The sequence below is a fragment of the Pseudorasbora parva genome, chromosome 2 (assembly GCF_024679245.1).
Source record: "Pseudorasbora parva isolate DD20220531a chromosome 2, ASM2467924v1, whole genome shotgun sequence".
NCBI lineage: Eukaryota > Metazoa > Chordata > Actinopteri > Cypriniformes > Gobionidae > Pseudorasbora > Pseudorasbora parva.
The window spans coordinates 49,531,718-49,554,231 of NC_090173.1; the positions used below are offsets into that span (position 1 = coordinate 49,531,718).

At 36.7% G+C, this 22,514-nt stretch overlaps 2 protein-coding genes across 2 annotated transcripts; both read left to right on the forward strand.

Annotated features, from left to right (window-relative positions):
- The first annotated feature begins 287 nt into the window (after nt 1–287).
- On the forward strand, nt 288–8,756 carry drc3 (dynein regulatory complex subunit 3). Its single transcript, XM_067429055.1, has 13 exons — nt 288–366; nt 511–695; nt 5,373–5,489; nt 5,571–5,737; nt 5,894–6,040; nt 6,352–6,471; nt 6,569–6,679; nt 6,962–7,138; nt 7,209–7,340; nt 7,415–7,485; nt 7,559–7,682; nt 7,817–7,948; nt 8,505–8,756. Exons 2-13 carry the CDS (start codon nt 542–544, stop codon nt 8,613–8,615), a joined length of 1,563 nt encoding a protein of 520 aa, XP_067285156.1. The 5' UTR covers nt 288–366; nt 511–541; the 3' UTR covers nt 8,616–8,756.
- A 491-nt stretch (nt 8,757–9,247) lies between these two features.
- On the forward strand, nt 9,248–16,010 carry gid4 (GID complex subunit 4 homolog). Its single transcript, XM_067423184.1, has 6 exons — nt 9,248–9,716; nt 10,573–10,632; nt 12,736–12,843; nt 12,968–13,069; nt 13,715–13,845; nt 15,094–16,010. Exons 1-6 carry the CDS (start codon nt 9,528–9,530, stop codon nt 15,155–15,157), a joined length of 654 nt encoding a protein of 217 aa, XP_067279285.1. The 5' UTR covers nt 9,248–9,527; the 3' UTR covers nt 15,158–16,010.
- The last annotated feature ends 6,504 nt before the right edge of the window (nt 16,011–22,514 follow it).

Below are 22,514 nucleotides of genomic sequence, written 5' to 3' on the forward strand. Positions count from 1 at the left end.
AAAGCGTAATAAAACTACATTGTAAAAACATGAATTCGTGGACATGTTTGTTTTACGAAATTATGTTTAGAAATACTGGAGGCATTTTAGTGAAGGGTGAAATATTGCGTTATTTCTTCTAAATTCACAACATTTCCTTGAATCGTCCATTTCATTAAGAATCTTACGAATTGAATATTCAGAAGAATAGAATAGATTTCGAAGAATATCACTATACGGCTCAGTATTATTAATACAATTTAGTTGAATTTCTTTAAATCCGCCGCCAAGCTACTAAACACTCCGGAAGTTGATAGCCTTGTGTGCTGTTGCTGAGCAACAGTGTTGGGAGTCCAGTAGACGTGTACTTGATATATTTCCAACCAGGTCTGTTATAAAATTAATTAACTTTTACTGCAGAAAAATAACTGTTGACTGTGTTTTGACTGATTTCATGGTGACAGTTCTGCAAAATAACACAAGCAATTGTTTTCTATGCATTGGATGCCCTGCTAATCTCCGTTACTGCAGGTAATAAAGGCGTCATCAGAAGCTCTGGAAAATGACTTGCCAACACGATGAACCCAAAGTAATGGATGAGGAGATGCTACAACACGCGATTGTTGAACAGGGACCTCAAGGGCCAGCTGGAAAAATAGCCAAGAAAGAGGGGATCCAGTACGAGGAGGTACTTCAGCTGCGGTTGGACTTTAGGAGTAAGAATGAACGAATCACTTTAATAATTTGCTGTGTGTGTATTAGTGCATTATCATGCTAAAACATGACACCCCATTCAGTGCACAATGTATGGTATGAACCATTAAAGTCCCCATGAAATCAAAATGTTAGTTTTTTGGCTTTATGTTAGCCGTACTGTTATCTATAAGCTCCAAATAACTGTCATAATCTGCATTTAGAAGATATAAGCATTCAAAACTTACAATCGCTTATTACTTCCGTTAATATGGATCAATCATTTTGATTACATCACCCAGCACTTCAGCTTCTCATCAGATTTTCTGTCCAATAAAATGCTCTGTAGAATCTGAAGACCCACCCCCCCATTCTATAAATAGATGCTGAAACTGCTGAAACATTTTCATACATTTATTATTTTCTACATGTTGAATGGGATAATGGGGGATAAGGAACAGTTCAGATAGTGTGGATATGCTTTCCATTGGGGCGAATCAAGTCGGGTTTCACATTAATGCCACACGAACCGCCCCAGTCTGCTCCAGTCCAAAGACATGATAGCACAGAGCAGATCATGCAGAGCAGAAAAATGAGGAGAAACTGTCAGAGATTGGGAGGAAACTGTGGCTTTACCGAGTTCAGTGGCTCTAGCTGAATTGTGATATAAACGAAACACTGCTGGCTATTTTTAAAAAGGGGGGGAGGGGCTTTTCGATTTGTCTCGCCCTGTCTTCCTAATCCATTGGAAATGACATCAACACACTGAATAATGCTGCACTGCACGTTTCAAGACATTTTTTTGTGCTTAAGGACTTTATGTGCTCGTTGTCCTTGGCGGTGACACGCTCATCAAACATAGCCCAAACTGTCACTTATCCACCTCCGTGTTTCACTCTGGGCAGCAACAGTCCAGGTGTTAAGCCTTTTTAGGGCCTCTCCACACCGCAACTCCACAGATGTGGGAAATACAGTGAAGGTGGACTCATCAGAGAACAAAACATGTTTCACATTGTCCACAGGCCTAGATTTGCACTGTTGACACCAATGAAACCAACATTTGTAATTGGTACATATAACCAAAGGTTTGGCTATAGCAGCCTGTGCCTGACCATGTATATTGACAGTTTTGGCAGAAACAGGAGAGTAGAGAGATGTGTATTTAATTTTGCATTGAGTTGGGCAGCTGTGGTTTTAAAGCCTAGAAATCTAGACGCACCCTAGCGGCAGCAAATAGAATCTGCCGCGAGTGTCGTCTAGCAACTCTCAATACACTTCTGAGCTGTAAATGCCAAACTCTGGTCGGGCCAATCACATTGTGTATAGAGTGGGTGTGTGGGGCTTAACATAATGGTCAAAACATCAGCATAACAGAAACTCTTTCAAATGCCGAACATGCCTGAAAATTAAACATTAACAGATGTTTCCCTTCACTCAAAAACACAATTCTCCATTTCCAGCCATATGCAAAGCATGATGGGAACTAGCAATGTTGTTTCTAAATAAAACTGCACACTTAAGCTTATTCTCTTAAAATAAACAGGTAACCTATTTTTCCTAATTTTATCAGCTTAATTGGTTCTTCGATTGAAGACTCAAAATTGCTTACATTTCCTTAAAAATAAGGAAAATGTATCTCTCGGTTTTATTAGTGAAATGTTCTCAATATTTCTATACAACACCGAACCACAATTTTCTTAAGGAAATATACACACTATTTTTAATTATCACTTTATTTATTTTTTGAAAATTACAAGACCCATGATTCATTTTAACAGTGCAGTCACTCCTCAACCCTGCATACATTTTTGTTCTAAAGTATAGATAATGATCAAATTCTTGAAATAAATTACCCCCTCAATATTGTTTAATTAGTTTTCCGGTGTTATTTTGATTTGAAAGTAATCAAATAACACAAAGTCATTGTAAATGCAGTTATCATTCATTCCAATGCAAAACTCACTGAGCAGGAATGTTGCATCTAATTCTCAATGGCACCTTGTTTATCATTGAGTCTGCACCGTTCTGTTTGAAGATGTTTCCTGTCAGATTCTCTCAACAGGTGCAGAGGAAGCTGCTATAGCAAGATGGACATGTAAATTAATATCTTTGGATTTTAATTCAATTCTGCTTCCTTTGATTCACATTCGAATTGCAATTCTAGATCCTGTTTTGACATCAATTCAAATTCAAGAATTGAATTGAAATTCAGGAGTCATTTTCAATTCAATTCTGAACTGTACACAAGCCTGATGTACAGCTGTGTTATTGCTCTGATAATTCAACCTTCACACTCTGCTCTTACTGATGGAACTTCTTACTTCTTCTTAGTTTTCACTGATCAGAACACGAAAACCAAGTAAACAGTCAGGATAGTACTGTGACTGCTCTCATTAGAGTTATAAATGATTTGCTCTTATCATCCGATCATGGATATGGTTGTATCTCTAGTAGTGTTACGGAATCTTAGTGCTGCATTTGATACCATCAACCACAATATTCTTTTGAATAGACTTGAAAATTATGTTGGCATTATTGGAATTGCATTAGCATGGTTTAAATCATACTTATCTGACTGCATTTGTAGCAGTAAATTAAGGGATATATCAATCACAAGTTCAGTATGGAGTACTGCGAGGCTCAGTGTTAGGACCGTTGCTTTTAACCCTGTACATGCTACTTGGGAGATATCGTTAGGAAGCATGGCATTAGTTTTCAGTTATGCTGATAATACTCAGCTCTATATTTCTTCGTGCCCTGACAAAACATACCAATTCACAAGATTAAGGGAATACATTGCTGATATTAATATTTAAATTAAAGCATACATTTTTAAATCTTGCTAATTACATACAAAGTACTAAATGGTTTAGTTTCCCACTACATTTTAAAAATATGTTGTTGGTTTTTGTTGGTTTAACTTAAAAAAGTAAGTTACCTGGTTGCCTTAATTTTGAGTTTATTGAAATTAAAAATTTGAGTTGATACAATGAAGGAAATTTATTTAATAAATAGAAACTCAAAATATTATTGTATCTGAACCACATAAAAAAATTTGATAAATCATGAAAATAGCACTATTTGGCATGTTTCACTGCGTCATCAGAAATAACACACACAATTACCCAATATGCTTACAAAATCTTTTAATAATATTTTAATAAAGGTTGTCGAATCTCAAAAAAATTTCATTGTATTAACTCAAAATTTTAATTTCAATGAACTCAAAATTTTAAGGCAACCAGGTAACTTTTTTTCTAAATAATTTTTTACAGTGTACTTGAACAAACTCTTAACTCATTATAGGCCAGTTGATAATACCTAGAATATTCAAATCAAATGCTGGCTGTCAATCCTTTTCCTGTTTAGCACCTAAACTTCCTAGCATTGTTCGAGAAGAAGACATCTGTCAGTTAAACTCTAGACTAAAAATGCTGCTCCTTAACCTGGTATACATAGAACATAATCAATTTATATTATTGAAATCAGTTAAATGATTGTAAGGCTGCATTAACTAGAGGCATCTTTACACAGCAAACGCGGCACAGAATACTGATTCTGAAGCGGCATAAAATCCCAAAAATGTGCATTTACACAGACAGTTTAATCCTTCTCTGAAGCAGCATAAATGCCTTTACACAGGAATTAAAATCGAGCCACAACCAGGAACTTCCCATAATACCTGATGAAACACACATGCCTACAGACTGAACATGTAATGCTTACGCGCATGTGGTCACCACTTTCACAGATTTTTTTTTCAACGAAGATGATAACAGTATAGACTGGGGTTTGCCTTCTTTAACATGCCAGGCGCTGTTGTCATGATGCAGATGAGCAGTCGGAACGCACTGAGCATCCTCAAAGTAAATAACTAATGATTATTTACAATGGAAATTAATCAATAAAAAAACTTACTTTAGCTGGACAATAATTTTTCTAGAGCTGATGCACAGCCAAAACAATTTCTCTCAATATGAGAAAGGAGAAATATGCAGTTACTTAAGGGAAATTGTACTTATATTTAGCATAAATATGCTTGTAACCAATTGCTTTAATATATAATTGTACTTATAATCACTTATCTATCACACAAATATTATACTACTTAGAATATTACAAGCCCAAAACATGTATCAGGCACCAGTATTCCTGGCCTAGGAGGAATACAAATGAGTAATGGTCATTTTAAGGACATGGCGGCCACCATTTTGAAAATGGGGCCTTTCTTGGAGTCAAACTTTGGTAAACTTTTAGTATGTTTTTTTTTAAGGACATCTGATACTACTGTAAACCCCTGAGAAACCTTTTCTTAGAATCAAGCCATATTTACAGCTGACTACCATTAATTTCATAAAGCTGCTTTGAAACAATCTTTCACAAAAGTGGATTCAGACACGCCCTTATTGCACCTGCGCCATACACTGCGCTCAGATCTTTAAAAGAGGGTCCTAAGAGTCTCTGCACACCAAGAACCAAAACTGTGACAATACATAAAAACTTACATTTGAATAAAATATAATATATTCATATTACATGAGTGGGCATTGGGAAAGAAAATTTGCTTTGTAGTAATCATGGTTGCAATGGTATAATTTCAATAGCAGTTCATTGTACAAAAAAATATACTATATAACTGTTTATTTCGTTACTTTTTGAAGAATAAAATTAATAAAATATTGATGTGTTTTTTTTTATAGACATCCTGAAGATTTACCACCTGTGGCATTTCACCTCTCTAACAAAACTTCAGCTGGATAATAACTTTATTGAGAGGATTGAAGGGTTAGAAAACCTAACTAATCTGGTCTGGCTGGGTGAGTTCAGACTGTCCGACTGATATCAAAACAGATCCGGAGAATCTCCGAACACTAAGACAGAATTCTTGTATTCCTCAGATCTGTCGTTCAATAATATTGACGTGATTGAAGGACTGGACTCTCTTGTGAAACTCCAGGACTTGAGTTTGTTCAACAACCACATTTCTGTCATTGAAAACCTGGATACGCTGCAGAACCTGCACATCCTCTCTATTGGAAACAATGCCGTCGCTCAACTGGATAATGTAAGCCAACTATATTTTAGATTATATGTTTTTTTTAAATGTGGAAGGATGAAAATGAGGCTGATTTCAAGATATGCATCTATCTATCCACAAATTAATTTCCAGTGAGTGACACTCAAAAATAAAGCTGAATGAAATCATATCCATTCCCTGCAGGTGCTTTACCTCAGAAAGTTTAAGCATTTGCGCACTCTCAACCTTGCGGGAAATCCCATCTGTGATGAAGAGAGCTATAAGCTATTTGTGACGGCATATCTTCCAGACTTGGTTTATCTGGACTACAGACTGCTGGATGAACAAACGGTTAGTGAGACATTAATAAGTCAATTCTCATAAATCCGCAGCATATAATTGCAGCTGCTTGGCTTAATTTTTTAGCTGCCTGCATGTGAAAAAGAGCACTAGCACACTTATTATGGAAATAATTTACTTTAAAAGAAAATGCTTTTGGTGATGAGTTTTTTCTTATAATATGAAGAACATTTTAAAGAACCTTTTGTGGAGTGGAAAGGTCTTTTTCACTTGGGATAGCTAACATTTGTCCTCATTTTCTTTTTTCATTATTCAATTTTGGTTCTACACAAAATTCACATTGTTTGCACTTACATATAAAGCGTGAAGCTGCCTTTGCAAAGTATCAGTATGCTGTAGAAGAAATGCAACACAATGAGCTCCAGGAGCAGCAGGCAGTGGAGGCTCAGAAGATCAGCAACGAGGAGCTTCAACTGCACAAGGTAACCATCCATCTCATTCAAGAACAGTTCTAAGTTTAAAAAGTCACAGAGAGTGAAGTCACAGATAGTGAATAACTACTGCTTCCTTCTTTCACAGGACGCATTCGTGGAGTTCTTGAATGGACCTCAACTTTTCAACAGCATGTTTGCTGAGGATCCTGATGCAGAGAACCTGGCTCTCCTCCCTGGAATGAACGAACTGCTGGAGACATATCCTTGTTATAAATGGCAAAAGATACTAATCAAACCACTAATGAAAGCAATCACGGTGTGGGTGTGTAGATAGAAATGCCTCATTCTAAGGTAATAACTGTTCATTATGTGAGGTCTTTATACACCACTGAAAACATAGTTATGTATATTATAATGCATTTCTGTCAATAGATCCTCATAAATACTACACACTGCACCTTTAAGAGTGCACAGTGCAGATAAGGGAAGATCTGTTAAAAAGGGCTCAAAACAACCCATTTACCTTGACAGTCTATTTACATTTAAGAGCAATATGGAAGCTCTATGTGTGCAAATATTTGATGCGGGATTGACTCAGCATGCTCGGAGAACGGCTGAGGTGGAATCCTTTTTTACCTGTTCCCATGAGGCGGTGGCTGACAATCAGCGTAAAGCGGCACAAATAGCAGCTGACTTTGAAAACTCCAGGAGGCAGGTTGGTTTCTTCTCCCTCAGTCTAACGAGGAAAACGACACACCAGTTGAACACGTTCTGTTCTTTTGCAGAAGTCTGTGGAAATGCAACAGATCACAGACCCAGAGCTACTTGAAGCTCACATCACTTCCTGCCATGAACAGGCCGACCAGTTCTCTGAAACCCTCATGGGTCTTGAACTGCAGCTGGTGGAGCAACTGGAGGTCAGAATAAAATACCAGTATGTAATATTAATTACGGACCATATCACCTAAACGAATGGATTGCTTCTTTTAAGGACATCTTCAAAGACTTTGAGAGGAACATCTCAGACATGGCTGGAGGGTTCATTGAATATGTGCAAGGGATATATCCTTTATCCAACAAGACAAAACAAAAATACTTTTATTTCAAGGGTAAGGCTTCTTTAACTCTGACACACATTCGTAATGTGTCGAGACCTGGAGAACCAGCACCATGAACAACAGCTTGAGATTGCCTTGGCAACACCGGAGAAGGTGGTCAAAAATGAGCTGGAGGAGGAAATACCGGATGAAGTGGCAATGGTCAGTGGGAAACAGTCTTCTTTTCACAAATGATACGAATTTGTGACGACTCATTATGAATAAGTCAAAAACCATGGTAACTTTTTACATGCCACACACTTATTTTAGTCCTCATTCCCTCTGCTGCCCTGTAGCTCTTGGTAGATAAAGACACGGTGAGCAATGCAGTCAGTGCTTCCCATGACACACACCTGCAGAAGATTGATAACAGGGAGGACGAGCTACTGACACGGATCAACAGCTGGATGGGCGGTCTGCTGAAATCGGTACGTGGTTATGAACACACTTCCTGTGAACTTTAGACTCATTAACAATATTATATTATATTATATTATGACCCTGGACCACAAAACCAGTCATAAGTCGCATGTTATGTATAGATCTTTACTTATATATATTAAGTAAAGATCATGTTCCATGGAACATTTTGTAAATTTCTTACCGTAAATATACAAAAAAATTATTATTAGTAGTAATATGCATTGCTAAGGACTTCATTTAGACAGCTTTAAAGGCGATTTTCTCAATATTCAGATTGTTTTTGCACCCTCAGATTCCAGATTTTCATAGTTGTATCTCGGCCAAGTATTGTCCCAACAAGCCATACATCAATGGAGAGCTTATTTATTCAGCTTTCAGATGATGTATAAAAACTGACCCTTATGACTGGACCAAGAAATTGACCCTTATGACCAATTTTGTGGCCCATGGTCACATATATTCTGTACAGGCCAGGGTAGCCTGCCATGATGCTGCCCTGGATCACAAAGACCTTTTATTATTAAATGTAAAAATAAAGATTCTTTTTGTTTGTTTTAATAGATACACAATGATGAGGTGAAGAGGAATCGCAATCGCATCTCAGAGATCCAAAACTACATTAGTTTTGTAAAGGATGAGCTGGAGGACATGGCATTGTCTGAGCATAATTAAAATGTTTCTTGTGTCAGATCCAATATAACAAATTATATATAAACAAAATGTGCAAATTTTTTTGTTAGATGTTGACAAGTATGCGGATGTAATATTTTTGTTTTGTACATTACATTTTGAGATGCATCAGTTTTACAAGAATGTTGTACGGTTTGTCTTTGTACTTTATGCAATGCTTCCCTCTACAGACAAGTAAAGGTGCTGCAGCAATTCAGAGAGAGAGAGAGAGAGAGAGAGAGAGAGAGAGAGAGAGAGAGAGAGAGAGAGAGAGAGCTTTACAAAAAAGGACATTTCTTAAATAGGGTGTAGGCAGCTATTTATAATTTAGAAATAAAGTTATATATATATATATAGCTAGCACAATCCTTTCTGCCAAATGTTTTATGTACTTCTTCAACATTTCAAAGGCTAAATTAGTATATATATATATATATATATATATATATATATATATATATTATATATATATATATATATATATACACACACACACACACACACACACATATATACATACGTACAGATTGCCGTCGTTAAACAGGTTTTATTGGCAAATTCATTGTTTAGAAACAGCTGTCACAACATTAACGCTTCTGTACATTTCTACGGTACCGCTTTCTTGTAAAAGAACTACAAATCCCATCATGCATTTTCCAAAGCAGCCAATGAACATCTAGCGTCATTGTACCTTGATGGCCGTCATCCAATCAGAGAACAGCATGCTGGATCACATGACTCGCTGTTGAGCGCCTTCATTCTGCTCTGAGGGACGTAACCGTAACCGTCCTGCGGGAGAAACTCCGAAACTCACGCACTGCGCTGTCAGTGTCGCGTTTTCTTCTCCTCCAGGGTCTCGGATAAGCGACGCTCTGCTGGTTGTGCTCGGGGACTTCCCCGCAGAAGCGATCAAACATGCCGGTCCGTACCGACTGCTGTCTGGGCTCGTCGTTGGCCTGCATGGCCTCGGCCTCTCTCGTTCCGCCCCCGCCGATCAATACCCATCAGCCCGGCGTCAACACCTCTCTGCTCTACAGCGGCTCTCAGTTCCGCGGGCACCAGAAAAGCAAAGGAAACTCCTATGATGTCGAGGTGGTTTTGCAGGTAAACACTTTGCTCTCTGTTGATATGCTCAGTAAGAAGTGAGCTGCCAACCTAGGCAATTCAAATGACTGCCTCTAGGTAGTCTGTGAAACTATGAAGCCCAAAATGAATATGCTGGCTACCAGTTTGACTTTAAAACATGCATGGTAGGCTACTTACATGCAGTATAGGTAGGCAGCTCACTATATTGTGACCGTATGAAGCCCTTAAAGGCTGTTTGTTTGTGGGTAGTCTGCCTACTAGTTTTTGAGTCCAAAAATGCTGCCTAGGTAACGTTAGGCTGCTCACTAGGTTGTGAGAATATGAAGCCCTTAAATTATGTTTGTTTGTAGGTAGCCAGGCTACTAGGTAGTTTTTGAGTCCAAAAATGCTGTTTAGGAAGGGTGCTCACTAGGTTGTGAGAATATGAAGACCAAAAAGTGATATGCTGGCTAACAATTTGACTCAAAACATACATAGTAGGCTACTTACATCATGCAGTCTAGGTTGGCAGCTCACTGGGTTGTGACAGTATGACGCCTTTAAATGCTTGTTTGAAGATAGACAGCCTACAGTGTCCAAAATGCTGTCTAGGTAGTTTACTTGTGTGATTATAGTGTGCTCTTAATGCATTTATTCAATGTGTCTAATATTGCATGTCAGTGAATCTGGAGATATAATCAGAATGGATAAGTTACCCATTTCTAAGTAGGCCAACCAGAAAGAGAGAGTCATATCTTCATATTTGAGTCCATATTAGTGTTCTGTTGAATGTTATTAACTGGCCCACATTAGCAGATCTGTCCTTGTGGTCTGGAGTTGTGCCAAGTAAATCATTATAGTGATTTTATTAAAACCCTTTGCTTTGGACCCACAGCATGTGACCATGGAGGACTCGTACCTGTGTGGATATCTCAAGATCAAAGGTCTGACGGAGGTGAGACAGGCTTGTGGTCAATGTGACCATCATACTGTGACTTGCAATATGTTATTTTAGTAGCTGTTGATCTTGTAACAGTTTATGGCAGGGCATGACATAAACATAAAGCGCTCTTGTTGTTTGTCTGAATGGAGATTTTGTGGTCTTATTGTCTGGCTGCAATACTGAAGCACAATGGATTTGGACAAAGATCTTTAAAGTGCCGCAATCTTTGATTTTATCAAGATACAGAAGCTTTAAGAAGCCTAATCACTTCATTTGGCAGCTTGATTTATTGATTTGCATCTCAGTTGTAGTGTGTCAAAGGAAATATGAAGCAGATATGATCACACTGTTAGTATCTTAATATCTGTGTAATTTTCCTGAATAATAATAATAAAAATATATATATTTTATTTACAATCAGTCTAAATTGTAAAATCAACAAGCAAATTCAAAATGAACAAGAATTAAGTTTCTCTAAACGAGCACAGAGAAAATTGAATACTTTGCACCAAAATAACAGTATAGAGTAAAAACACCAATATTTGACCTACATACGCTAGAGTTTAAACGTTTTTTTGTAAGATGGTCTCATGTTCACCAAGGCTGCATTTATTTGATTAAAACTACAATAATAAAAGTAATATTGTGAAATATTGTTACAATTTAAAATAACTGTTCTATCATAATATATGTTAAATTATAATGTATATCTGTGATCAAAGCTGAATTTTCAGCTTCAAGAAACATTTATTTTTATCAATGAAACCTGTTTTTTGCCAACCGCATTTCTGGATTATTTGATCAATAGAAAGTTCAAAAGAACAACATTTATTTGAAATATAAATATTTTGTAACAGATATCGTTATTGTAATTTTTTTAAATCTATGTAATGCATCCACAGTGTGTGTAGATAGAAATGGCTCATTCTAAGGTAATAAACACATAATGGTGTATGATGTATAGTTTGTTTGGACAATGCTTGGCCGAGATACAACTATGACAATCTGGAATCTGAGGGTGCAACAAAAATCTGAATATTGAGAAAATCGCCTTTAAAGCTGTCTAAATGAAGTCTTTAGCAACGCATATTACTATATTCACGGTAAAATATTTACAAAATATATTAATGGAACATGATCTTTATATCCTAATGATTTTTGGCATAAAAGAAAAATCTGACCCATGCAATGTATTGTTGGCTATTGCCACAAATATACCTGTGGGACTTATGACTAGTTTTGTGATCCAGGGTCACATACCGCATTTCTGTCAATAGATCTTCATAAATATTACACACTGCACCTTTAAATAAAATGAAACATTTAGCATTACATGTGCAATGCAGTTAACTTTACTAGTATTGCAGTATTAGTATCGCTTTGGATAAAAGCGTCTGCTAAATGATTAAATGTAAATGTATTAGTACTGCAATACTATTTGAAGTCAATATTTAATAAGTCACTATTTGAACCAATACAATACTATATTTCCACTTGAAGTCATGGCTTCTTGATGGCCTTCAAGTATTTAAAACAATACTGTGCTTAGAATTAAAATAGCTGGCACAGAATTTGCAGTTTTAAGACATGGGAGAGTAAATTAAAAAATGTATTACAGTAAATTATCATTCTTTGTTAATACAGTTGAATACTGCTTGAATACTGAATATGATGACCAAAATAATAATGGCAAGCTATAGTTCAGTCTTATGGGATAAGGTAGCAATTTTTTGTCTAGTCAGACGGGTGACAAGCTTGCATGAGCCTGCTTTTAAAGGGTTAGTTTACCCAAAAGTGAAATTTCACCATTATGTTGTTCCAGACCCGTAAGACCGTTATTCATCTTCAGAACACAAATGTAGATATTTTTGAGTAAATCAGAGCACTCTCTGTCCCCACATCATCTACGGCAATGTTATTCCTTTAAAGCCCGGAAAGGCTGTAATGATATTGTTAAAATAGTCTATGTGGCTCCAGGTTTAACCTTAATGTTATGAACGGATGAGAAAATAAACTCTTATATAAATAAAGTATAATTTGTGTATATAGAGTCAGATCACTGCAAAGGTCACAGAAGGGAAAGTGTCACTCAACCTGCTCTGTTGCTCTCTGTAGGAATATCCCACCCTCACTACATTCTTTGCTGGGGAGATCATCAGCAAGAAACGGCCTTTTTTAACCAGGAAATGGGATGCGGATGAGGACGTCGACCGAAAACACTGGGTAATTAATTCATATATATTCATTGTGTGTAATAATGCATAATAGCTATGAATCAATGCATCATAATTCAAGTGCAGTTTATAGTATAAACTGCTCTGCTAAATATGTTTTTCTTTTTTCTCAGGGGAAGTTTCAAGCATTTTATCAGTACGCAAAAAGCTTTAATTCAGATGATTTCGACTATGAAGAACTAAAGAACAGTGACTATGTCTTTATGCGGTGGAAGGTACAGTGTATTTTTTGATTGAAGCCATATACTGAAATAAGTAAAAAAAAAATTGATTAGAAAAAAATGACTTCTATTTTGCAATACTTTTACATTGTTACAAAAAGAAACTGTTAACCATTTCAATGAATCATAAAATGGCCCTGATATGTCATTAGACATTAAGAAATCATGTTCATTTCAAATACTTATATCACTGACAACAGTAGTCCGGCCAGGATATTGTCATTTAAAAGTTGTTGTTGCAGCCCTCAACTGATGTTGATGTTGACCTGTTGTGTTTTGGGCTGAAGCTCCGCCCTCCACCTATCGACCAATCAAAGTCAGTAGTGTTTGGTCATCCGGGTTGCCAGATCTGCTCTAGTGACCACAGCTGCAGCTACAAACGTTCCTGTTGATCCTGCAGCCTATCTGGCAACCTCGAGTCAGGGGGAGGGGGATACACCGCTCTACAGTCATTTGAAAGTGATTGCAGTACCAGTTTTGGCCACAATCTTACATACACTTCCTTTAATAAATAAAACGTAAATAAAATCTGAACGGTAGTGTATAAGCTGCCATAAAAGCAGCTTTTTTATAAATATACAAATCTGGGGAAATAACTGTAAAAAAATCCTGCTGTAAAATGTTGTCTGTTTGTTTCAGGAGCAGTTCTTAGTTCCAGATCACACAATCAAAGACATCAGCGGTGCTTCATTCGCTGGCTTCTACTACATCTGTTTCCAGAAGTCTACAGCCACCATAGAGGGTTACTACTACCACAGAAGCTCAGAATGGTATATATACTAGTAATTACAGTACACTAATCTAGTAAAATGCGGTAATCATCAACTAAAATGCATGATAAACTGATGGAGTTCAATGCATTCATTCATTGTGAACTGGTATTGAGTCAGACCCACGGAACTGTGCAGCGCAAACGGATCATATTTTGCGATTTTATAAGAATACAAAGCCTTCTCATGCTTTAGGCCGTGGGTCCACCAAAGCGGTTTTTCACACGGCTGGCTGGCGTATTCAATTGTTTTCAATAGGAGCGAGGGCCAGTTTTCAGAATGGCATTAGCGTAACGAGGTGCTGAGCGGGTATTTCATGCTTAAGCGTTTTTTAAGAGTTGAAGAATGTTCAACGGGAGGGGCGGGACAAATACAACACAGACCAACCGCCACATTCTGCTTGTACTGTACAACGTCAACAGATGAAAACAAGCTGCATAATAACAGAACAAAATACTGTAAAACAAGAGCCAGAGCAAATACTTTACATTGTATCAGCATTTTTTTATATAGAATCAATACAGAAACAAACTAACTGTGAAAAGAGATACTAGTAGCGCCTCCGCGGATATGAAAAAAAAATGCTTTTCAGTTTTATGGACGTCGCCATTTTTGAGTTTTTGAGTTCACACTTCCAGTCAAACCAAAAATGATTCAGACACCAGATATCATTTTCACTAGTGGGTGCAGGACACTATAGTTTATTTATGTAAGTGAGGAGAGCAAAGATAAATAAAAAAAGAAGCAAAATAAAGTCAACTGTGACATATTATACCCTCATATTCTTCATACAGTGACTACCAGTAAAACTGACACAAATTTGGGACCAAAATGATTCAGACATGACCTGAGCATGTTTGGCTCAAGTGTTTTTTTCTGTAATTGCTAATGTGACCTTTGACACCATAGACAGAAGCATTGCCTGGTCACTGGTTGATCTAAATCATTATTATATAATTGTGTACTTAAATTGAACAGCCGATTGGTTGATTGTAATCCATTACATACCTTTCTACCAAAGTTATCTGACATTATTAAGATTACCGTAATTCATTCTGACAGTTTAACTCTTGAGTTCTTGTCATATTTTATTAGCATTTTCTAAAGTATGGCGAATAAACTGATAATGTGAGAAAATGTTGGAGGTGTCTGAATAAATTGTGGTTTTGACTGCATGTGTGTTAATTCAATGTATAGAAAGATTTAATGTAAATATTCTGAATATATCACCCCTTTTTTTATGATCAGGTATCAGTCTTTGAACCTCACACACGTCCCCGAACACAGCGCACCCATCTATGAGTTCCGGTGACACTGAAGTCCTCGCGTCACGGCAAGAGGGTGAATCTACAGCGGACAGAGGAAATGGACATGAGCGAAAGAGAGGAACTGTCTACTGATTACGCCAAGGACTCGGCTGTCCTCTCCCCTCAATGGAAGAATCAAACGGAGGTACAGATGATGGCGAACTCTTTCAGGAGACTGTACACAGGCCGATCAAGCGAGTGGGATTCGGGGATTCGCAGCAGTGTTAGCGTTTTGGGTTTTCTTTTATGTTTCTGAGTTTTTAATGCTTCTGTCCTCCGATCATCTTAGAAAACCATTTTATCCTTAAGGTTTGGGGATTAAGATCACAGTTTTTCTGGATGGAAGAGCCAATTGTGATATTTTTATTTAAATTTTTTTTGCCTTGTAATTTGATAAAACAGCATGGCCAATCTAGATTTGTTTTAATTTATTTTTAACCATTCTCTATGAACTGACTGTGGAAATGACTGTGACCAGGACGGTGTATAGAGACACCAGGGACGTCTTTTACAGACGTATCAAAGATTTAGTGTGCGATATTATGGGTACAGAGAGTTGCTATTGTCTGTGGCTCGCTTGGCCCTCAGACGTGTTTTATTAACGTAAGGTGTATCATCAAAAGTCACATATATAGCAGTTGGGTCTTTCGCTTCTACGTGTGATATATTTTTTATTATGAAATTAAATGGAGTCGGTGGGTTTGGAAAGAGGTATATATTATCCCATGGTGGTAAAGCTATTTGTAGAGCTGCTTTGGATGAAACATTTGTCTTATTAGGGAAGAAAAAAAAAATCTGTGGGTAGTTTTATGCTCCTTGTTTCGCTATGCAACCTGAAAAATCTCAGCTTGTAAGAATCTCAAGTTATATGGAGGCTTGTTTCTGCCACAGATCAAAAATATGAAATGGTTTAGCTAAGTGATTTTTAATCACAATTCCGACTTTATTTCTTGCTGTTCTGAGTTTATATCTTTCTCTTTTTTTGTTAATACTTTGTAGTTCAGAATTTTTTCCTCATTGCAATATACATAATTCTGAAAAATACAAAAAGAGTTTTTTTCCTCGCAGTTCTGACATTTTTTCTCACTTTTGTGAGTTTGACTTTCCCTTTGAAACTTCCGTTTTTTTAAAGTCAGAATTATGGGATGGGAAAAATTCAGATTTGTGCGATATAAACTCAGAATTACCATAAAAATTTTCGGAATTCTGCGATATAAACTCAGAATTACCATATAAAAAAAACTTTCAGAATTGTGTGATATTAACCCAAAATGATGCAAACATTTTTTGAATTGTGCGATATAAACTAAGAATTACGAAAAAAAAAAAAAATGAATTGATATAAACTCAGAATTCCTCTAAAAATAACTTTATAATATAAAGTTATATAAACTCAGAATAACAGGGAAAAAAATAAATTGTGCGATATAAACCCAGAATTACGCAAAAAAATAAATAATCTGAATTGTGCGATATAAACTCAGAATTCCGATAATAGAATTCAGAATTCTGAGATATAAACCCAGAATTACGATAAAAACATTCTGAATTGCACGATATGAACTCAATATATAAAGAAAAAAAAGTCCGAGTTGCGAGATATAAACGGAGAATTGTTTGTTTGTTTTTTAAGTCAGAAAATGCAAATTTTGACAAAAAATGTTCAAAAACTCAGAATTATAATTTTTGAGATTAAATCTTTGAATTCGGGTTTTAAAAAAATGAAAGTGAGAATTACGAGATGTACACTCAGAATTTCAGTAATAAAACTCAGAATTTCAGTAAAAAAAAAAAAAGTTAAATCAGAAATGCAAGTTTCAAACTCAGAATTGTATTATTTTGAGAGAAAAAAAAGTTAGAATTACGAGATGTAAACTCAGAATTTCAGTAATAAAGATTTATTACTGAAGATGTATAAGATGTAAACTTATAATTCTGGTTTTAAAAACAATAAATAAAAAAAGTCAGAAATGCAAGTTGTAAACTCAGAAGTTAGAGTTGTGAGATGTCAACTCAAAATTGTGATAATAAACTCGGAATTGTGAGAATTGTGCAATTAAATGTCCTTTTTATGGTTTTAATTTAAGGCAGAAGCAGGCTTCCATGCGAGTATCTTCTCACTTTATCACTTTAATATTCACAGCTCAGCAGGTATTGATAGATAGTCGCACCGGTGTCACGCGGCGTGACGGAACGCAAGGCAGCAGATGCGCAGACGTTGCTTTCATGGTGTCGTGATGGATAAGCAAGTGTTTTTATCGGAGGGCTCAGGAAGATTTTTAAAAGCAAACGGTCCAGATGATGGACAACACTGTTCTTTTAAACTACCCATCAGTTCGGGTCGTTTTTGATGGCCGTGATCTACATCCTTTACAGTCGAGCAATGCACAAAATATAACGGCTAAGGCTTTGAGGAACCTCTTGTGAGGTGTTGGAAGTTTGGGAGAAACACTTATGATACAAAACCCAGATGTTTCCATTTAAGCTTTAGTCCAACCCTTTGCCTTAAAGTCAGAGATTTGTCTATGAAACCACTTTTATAAGCATTAGTTTAAGCTCTGTACAGACAGAAAGACTTATTCGAATGCGAGTGTTCAGGTTATGAAAGTGTTCAAGGTGTTTGAAATGAAAGATTGCTGTACCTCATCCACCAAAACCTCCTTTTTAATTGTAGACTAGTGATTATTTAACAACAGGTTCAGAGCACATTTCAACCTAGCTATGTTGAGACACCTAAATTACATTTTGTACAAAAAACAAAAAGGATTTCCCATCTTATTTTGGCTCATCACATGCCCAAATCCAACTATTAATGCACATTAATTCCCACGCACAATACCTAAAACTCACCCAAGAGTTGACATGTTTTGCAAAAATGTGTACATTTGACCTTTTTTGCCCTGTTTTATTTATTTGGTTGTCCTTAACAAAAGCAGAAACGTGGTTTCAGAAGGATGTTTATGAATATGTGGGATGTTTTGTTTGTTGTACCTAATAATCTGCTGCCTGAAGGTCAAGATTTATTTAAATAAATGCTAATATACTGAGAGGCCACTGCACATGCTGTTACAGTACAGATGTACATAATAGTGTTGTGGTGTACACAAAGTGATCTTCTTATTGGCACAAAAGGGTAAGAAAATAAATGCTATTGAACACAGTTGTGAGTTGATCTTTATGGGAGTACTGGATACAAAAATCAATCTCTTAAAAATAAAGGTCCCAAAAGCATGTTCATTTGTTTGTTTGTTTTCGCAGTGATTTTTGGCTAATTATAAAGCACTTCATAATAAGTGCTTCAAAGCAATAAATAAATCAAATTACTATACTATATGTTTTTATTTTATATAAAATATATAGGCTATTTTACTAAATTTTTAATCTGAAATTACTATAAAATCAAAGACATACACAGATCAGGCATAACATTATACACTACCCGTCAACAGTTTGGAAACTGATATTTTGATTGTCTCTTCTGCTCACAAAAGCTGCATTTGTAATTAAAAATACAACAACAAAAAACTAATGTGAAATATTATTAAAATGTAATTTGTTTCTGTTCCCTGAGCTGTATTTTCAGCATCATTACTACATTCTTCAGTGTCACATGATCCTTCAGAAATCATTCTTAAAGAAATGAACACATTTATTCAGCAAGGATGAATTAAATTGATCTAAAGTGACAGTAAAGACATTTATAATGTTCAAAACGCTTTATATTTAAATTAAAACGCAAATAATTTAACTATATTTTTGATCAAATAAATTCAGCCTTGGTGAACTGTAGAGACTTCTTTCAAAATAGTAGTTTCCAAACGCCACAGGACCCTTTCTCTAGGCACCACAACCCCAGAAGACCCAGAGCAGCTCCAGTGAGGAACGGCAGCCTGGATCACATCCACACCCCCACGCAGCGGAGTTACGCTGCAGCCCTAAAAGGACCGAGCCACACCAACCTAGCAGAGATTAAAGGGTCAGTTCACCCAAAAAGGAAATTGATGTCATTAATGACTCACCCTAATGTCGTTCCTCACCCATAAGACCCGTTCATCTTCAGACACAGTTTAAGATGTTTTATATTTAGTCCGAGAGCGTATGCGAGTGTATGCACACTTTACTGTCCATGTCCATAAAGGGAATAAAAACATCATCAATTTAGTCCATATGTGACATCAGTTAGTTCATTAGAGTCTCTTGAAGCATCAAAAATACATTTTGGTCCAAAAATAACAAAAACTACGACTTTATTCAGCATTGTCTTTATTCAACTGTGTTCCTTAAGTCATTAATGACATCAATTTTATTTTGGGGTGAACTAACCCTTTTAAGGACCTTCTGAAAGTTATATGCACACAGCTGGAAGAGTAGTGTGAGTAAATAAATAAACCTTGTGTTCAAGATTTAGAAAAATTATATAATGGGAATGTACAACATGAATCCTTTTTTCAAAATGTTTTTATCTTACCCTGAATAATTATGGTACATTTAAAAGTGTTTATATTGGGACTATTTCATAACAGAGCAACAACGGAGGAGCACAGTCCGTGCATAACTTGCCATAGACATAAACAGAGAGAAGTAGTTCCAGCTGCAATGTTCTTCCAAGATGCGTGCGGTTCTGTTTATTAACCGCTAGAGCGCGAAAAAGTTACGGACTGCAGCTTTAAAGCTGCGCTATGTAGTATTTTTACAGAAAAATATCCAAAAAACACCAGGCCAGTGTTATATATTTTTTTCAGTTGAGTTCTTACAATATCCCAAATGTTTTCAACTATTTGTAAATTGTGAGAAAATTGCTATTTTAACCAAGGAGCCCAGACGTCTGAGGGAGTCGCCTGGCAATTGCGTTACAACTTTCCGGTTTTATTTGGCAGAAGTGCTTTACTCTTAGCAGTATGAACAAGAGTCACAGCAGCCACTGAGCGAACATACAGAGTAATGTCAATTTTCAACACACTCAAATATATCTAATATGATAACCAGAGCTGCGTTACCTCATACTCATGACCGGAGAAATGGCGCAAGAGACTGTTCCAGTCCATCATAATAATTTTTTTGTATGTACTAATTCGGGGAACAGACAGTCTCTGTGCGATAATATCTAGGTGAAAGAGTCTCTGTGTGCTGGGATTTAGCTGACTCTGGTGACATGAGACAGCTAGCAGACGGTATAGGTTTAGCCAGTTTGTCTGCTTCCTGACCTGGGCCCCGGTGAGTTAAGGTTTAGCTCCTAGACTATGTGCCAAATTACTAGAGAGAAGAGCAGCACCAGCCCAGGAGGGATGAATGCCGTCCATCTTCAACAGGTCAGGTCTGCCCCAAAAAATGTTTCCAGTTGTCTATGAACCCTATATGTTATTTTGCAGACAACCAGCCATTGAGTGATGATAATCTGCAAACTATCTCATCACTCTTTTAACAGGGAGGGGACGAGAGCAAAAAGCTGACTTTGACATCGTACTTGCGAGTTTTCCGACTGGCGAGGTTGAATATCATTAGTGCCAACGTAAATCCAAATCTTAGAGAATTTACAGTTAGCTTTAGCCAGCACTTTTAAATTCTTTCAACAGAAGATCAGATGAGAGTCTGATAACGCAACACTAGACTGAATATGACAATTGTTGACAGCATCTCAGTCAGCGGCTCATTCTGCTCTCATAAGATGTTTCTCTGTCATAGCAGATCTTGCTTGAGTCCACTATGATCCTGTTCTTCCAGATCTTTGTTACCTGCCGGAAATGGATGTGATGGTGTGTGTGTGTGAAAGCTGCTCTCCTCCTCAGATCATTGATCTTCTGCTCCAGTCATTCCAGTCGTCCTTCAGCTCGACTCACTGTAGCCTCTTCCTGATCTCTGATCAGCTGTGTGAACTCACGGCAGCTTCTCTCAATGGTGAGGATGAGCTCAGTAAAGCTCCTCTCAGTGCTGTCTGTGCAGAGCACTGTTAGGACACACAACACAATCACACAGTGGCTTCAGCGGGACTGACAGACACAAACTGAGACGTCTCAAGCTTGTCTTCTCCAGACTCACCTTATGAGACTCCACCTCTCTCGGTTGACGATCTTTCTGGTTCTGCTGGATGCTCTGATGGAACTTCATCTGCATCTCCTTCAACTGTTTCTGGAGGACAAACCAATAACAGGAAATGACACATTAAACTACTGTTGCAGAAAAAATTAAACATTAAACACTATTAAACAACAAAGTCTGCCCCTTATCTAATTTTGCCGGAAAAAACGCATAAAATAACTTTTACTCTTTTTGTCAAGTCCTAAGCAAAGCATGCTGGGAACTACAGTTTCAGCAAAAATAATTTTCAAGTACTTAATTGGTTCACATTCACCCCAAATAATGTAATCTAGTAGTTTGCACTTTAAGAGAATTACATTAATCGAAAGCAAAGAAATCATGTTAAGAAGGGAAACACAATTTTGTTGACTAGATAACAAATAATATGATTAAGTAAATTGGACAATGTGTGCAAGCTTCTTGAGAGACTTGAAACTGGCTTCTGCTGATGAAACTGCAAACTATTCCTCAGTAAACTGACTCTTGGTCTTCATTCTTCAGTACTGGTCTTGGGTCATAAAATGCACAAAGATATGCATGCTACATTTTGGAAATGTAAGCTGCTCATTCAACCACTAGAAGGCGTAGTTTCATCAAATGTGTCAAAACAGAATGGATAGAATTTTCAGCATCATTACTCCAGTCTTCACATGATCCTTCAGAAATCATGATTTGATTCTCAAGAAACATGTCCGATTATTATCAGTTGAAAACAGTTGTGCTGCTATATATTTTTATGGAAATGGGATTTTTCGGAATACTTTGATAAATAGAAAATTTAAATAACAGCATTTTTATATTAAAAAATGTTGTTTGTTGATTACTCTTAAAAAAAGAAATCTTACTAACTTTTACTTGACTAGTAACTTTTTCCACATTTTATTTTACAGCGTTATTCCAAAATGGATTAAATAAAAAAATCCATCAGTTCTACAAACAATACCTCACAATAACAGTGTGGAAGAATGAAAAGTTTGTTTGAAATCTTTGCAAATTTATTAAAAATGAAAAAAGCCAAAAATCACACTTACATAAGTATTCACAGCCTTTGCCATAACACTCAAAATAGAGTGCAGGTGCATCCTGTTTCCACTGATCATCCTTGAGATGTTACTACAACTTGTGGACATAATTTGGAAAAACACCTCTCTTTATAAGGTCCCACCATTAACATGAAGTCCAAGGAATTGTCTGTAGACCTCAGTGACAGGACTCTATCGAGACACAGATCTGGGGAAGGGTACAGAAACATTTCTCACCAATGAGGACAGCGGCCTCCACCACCCA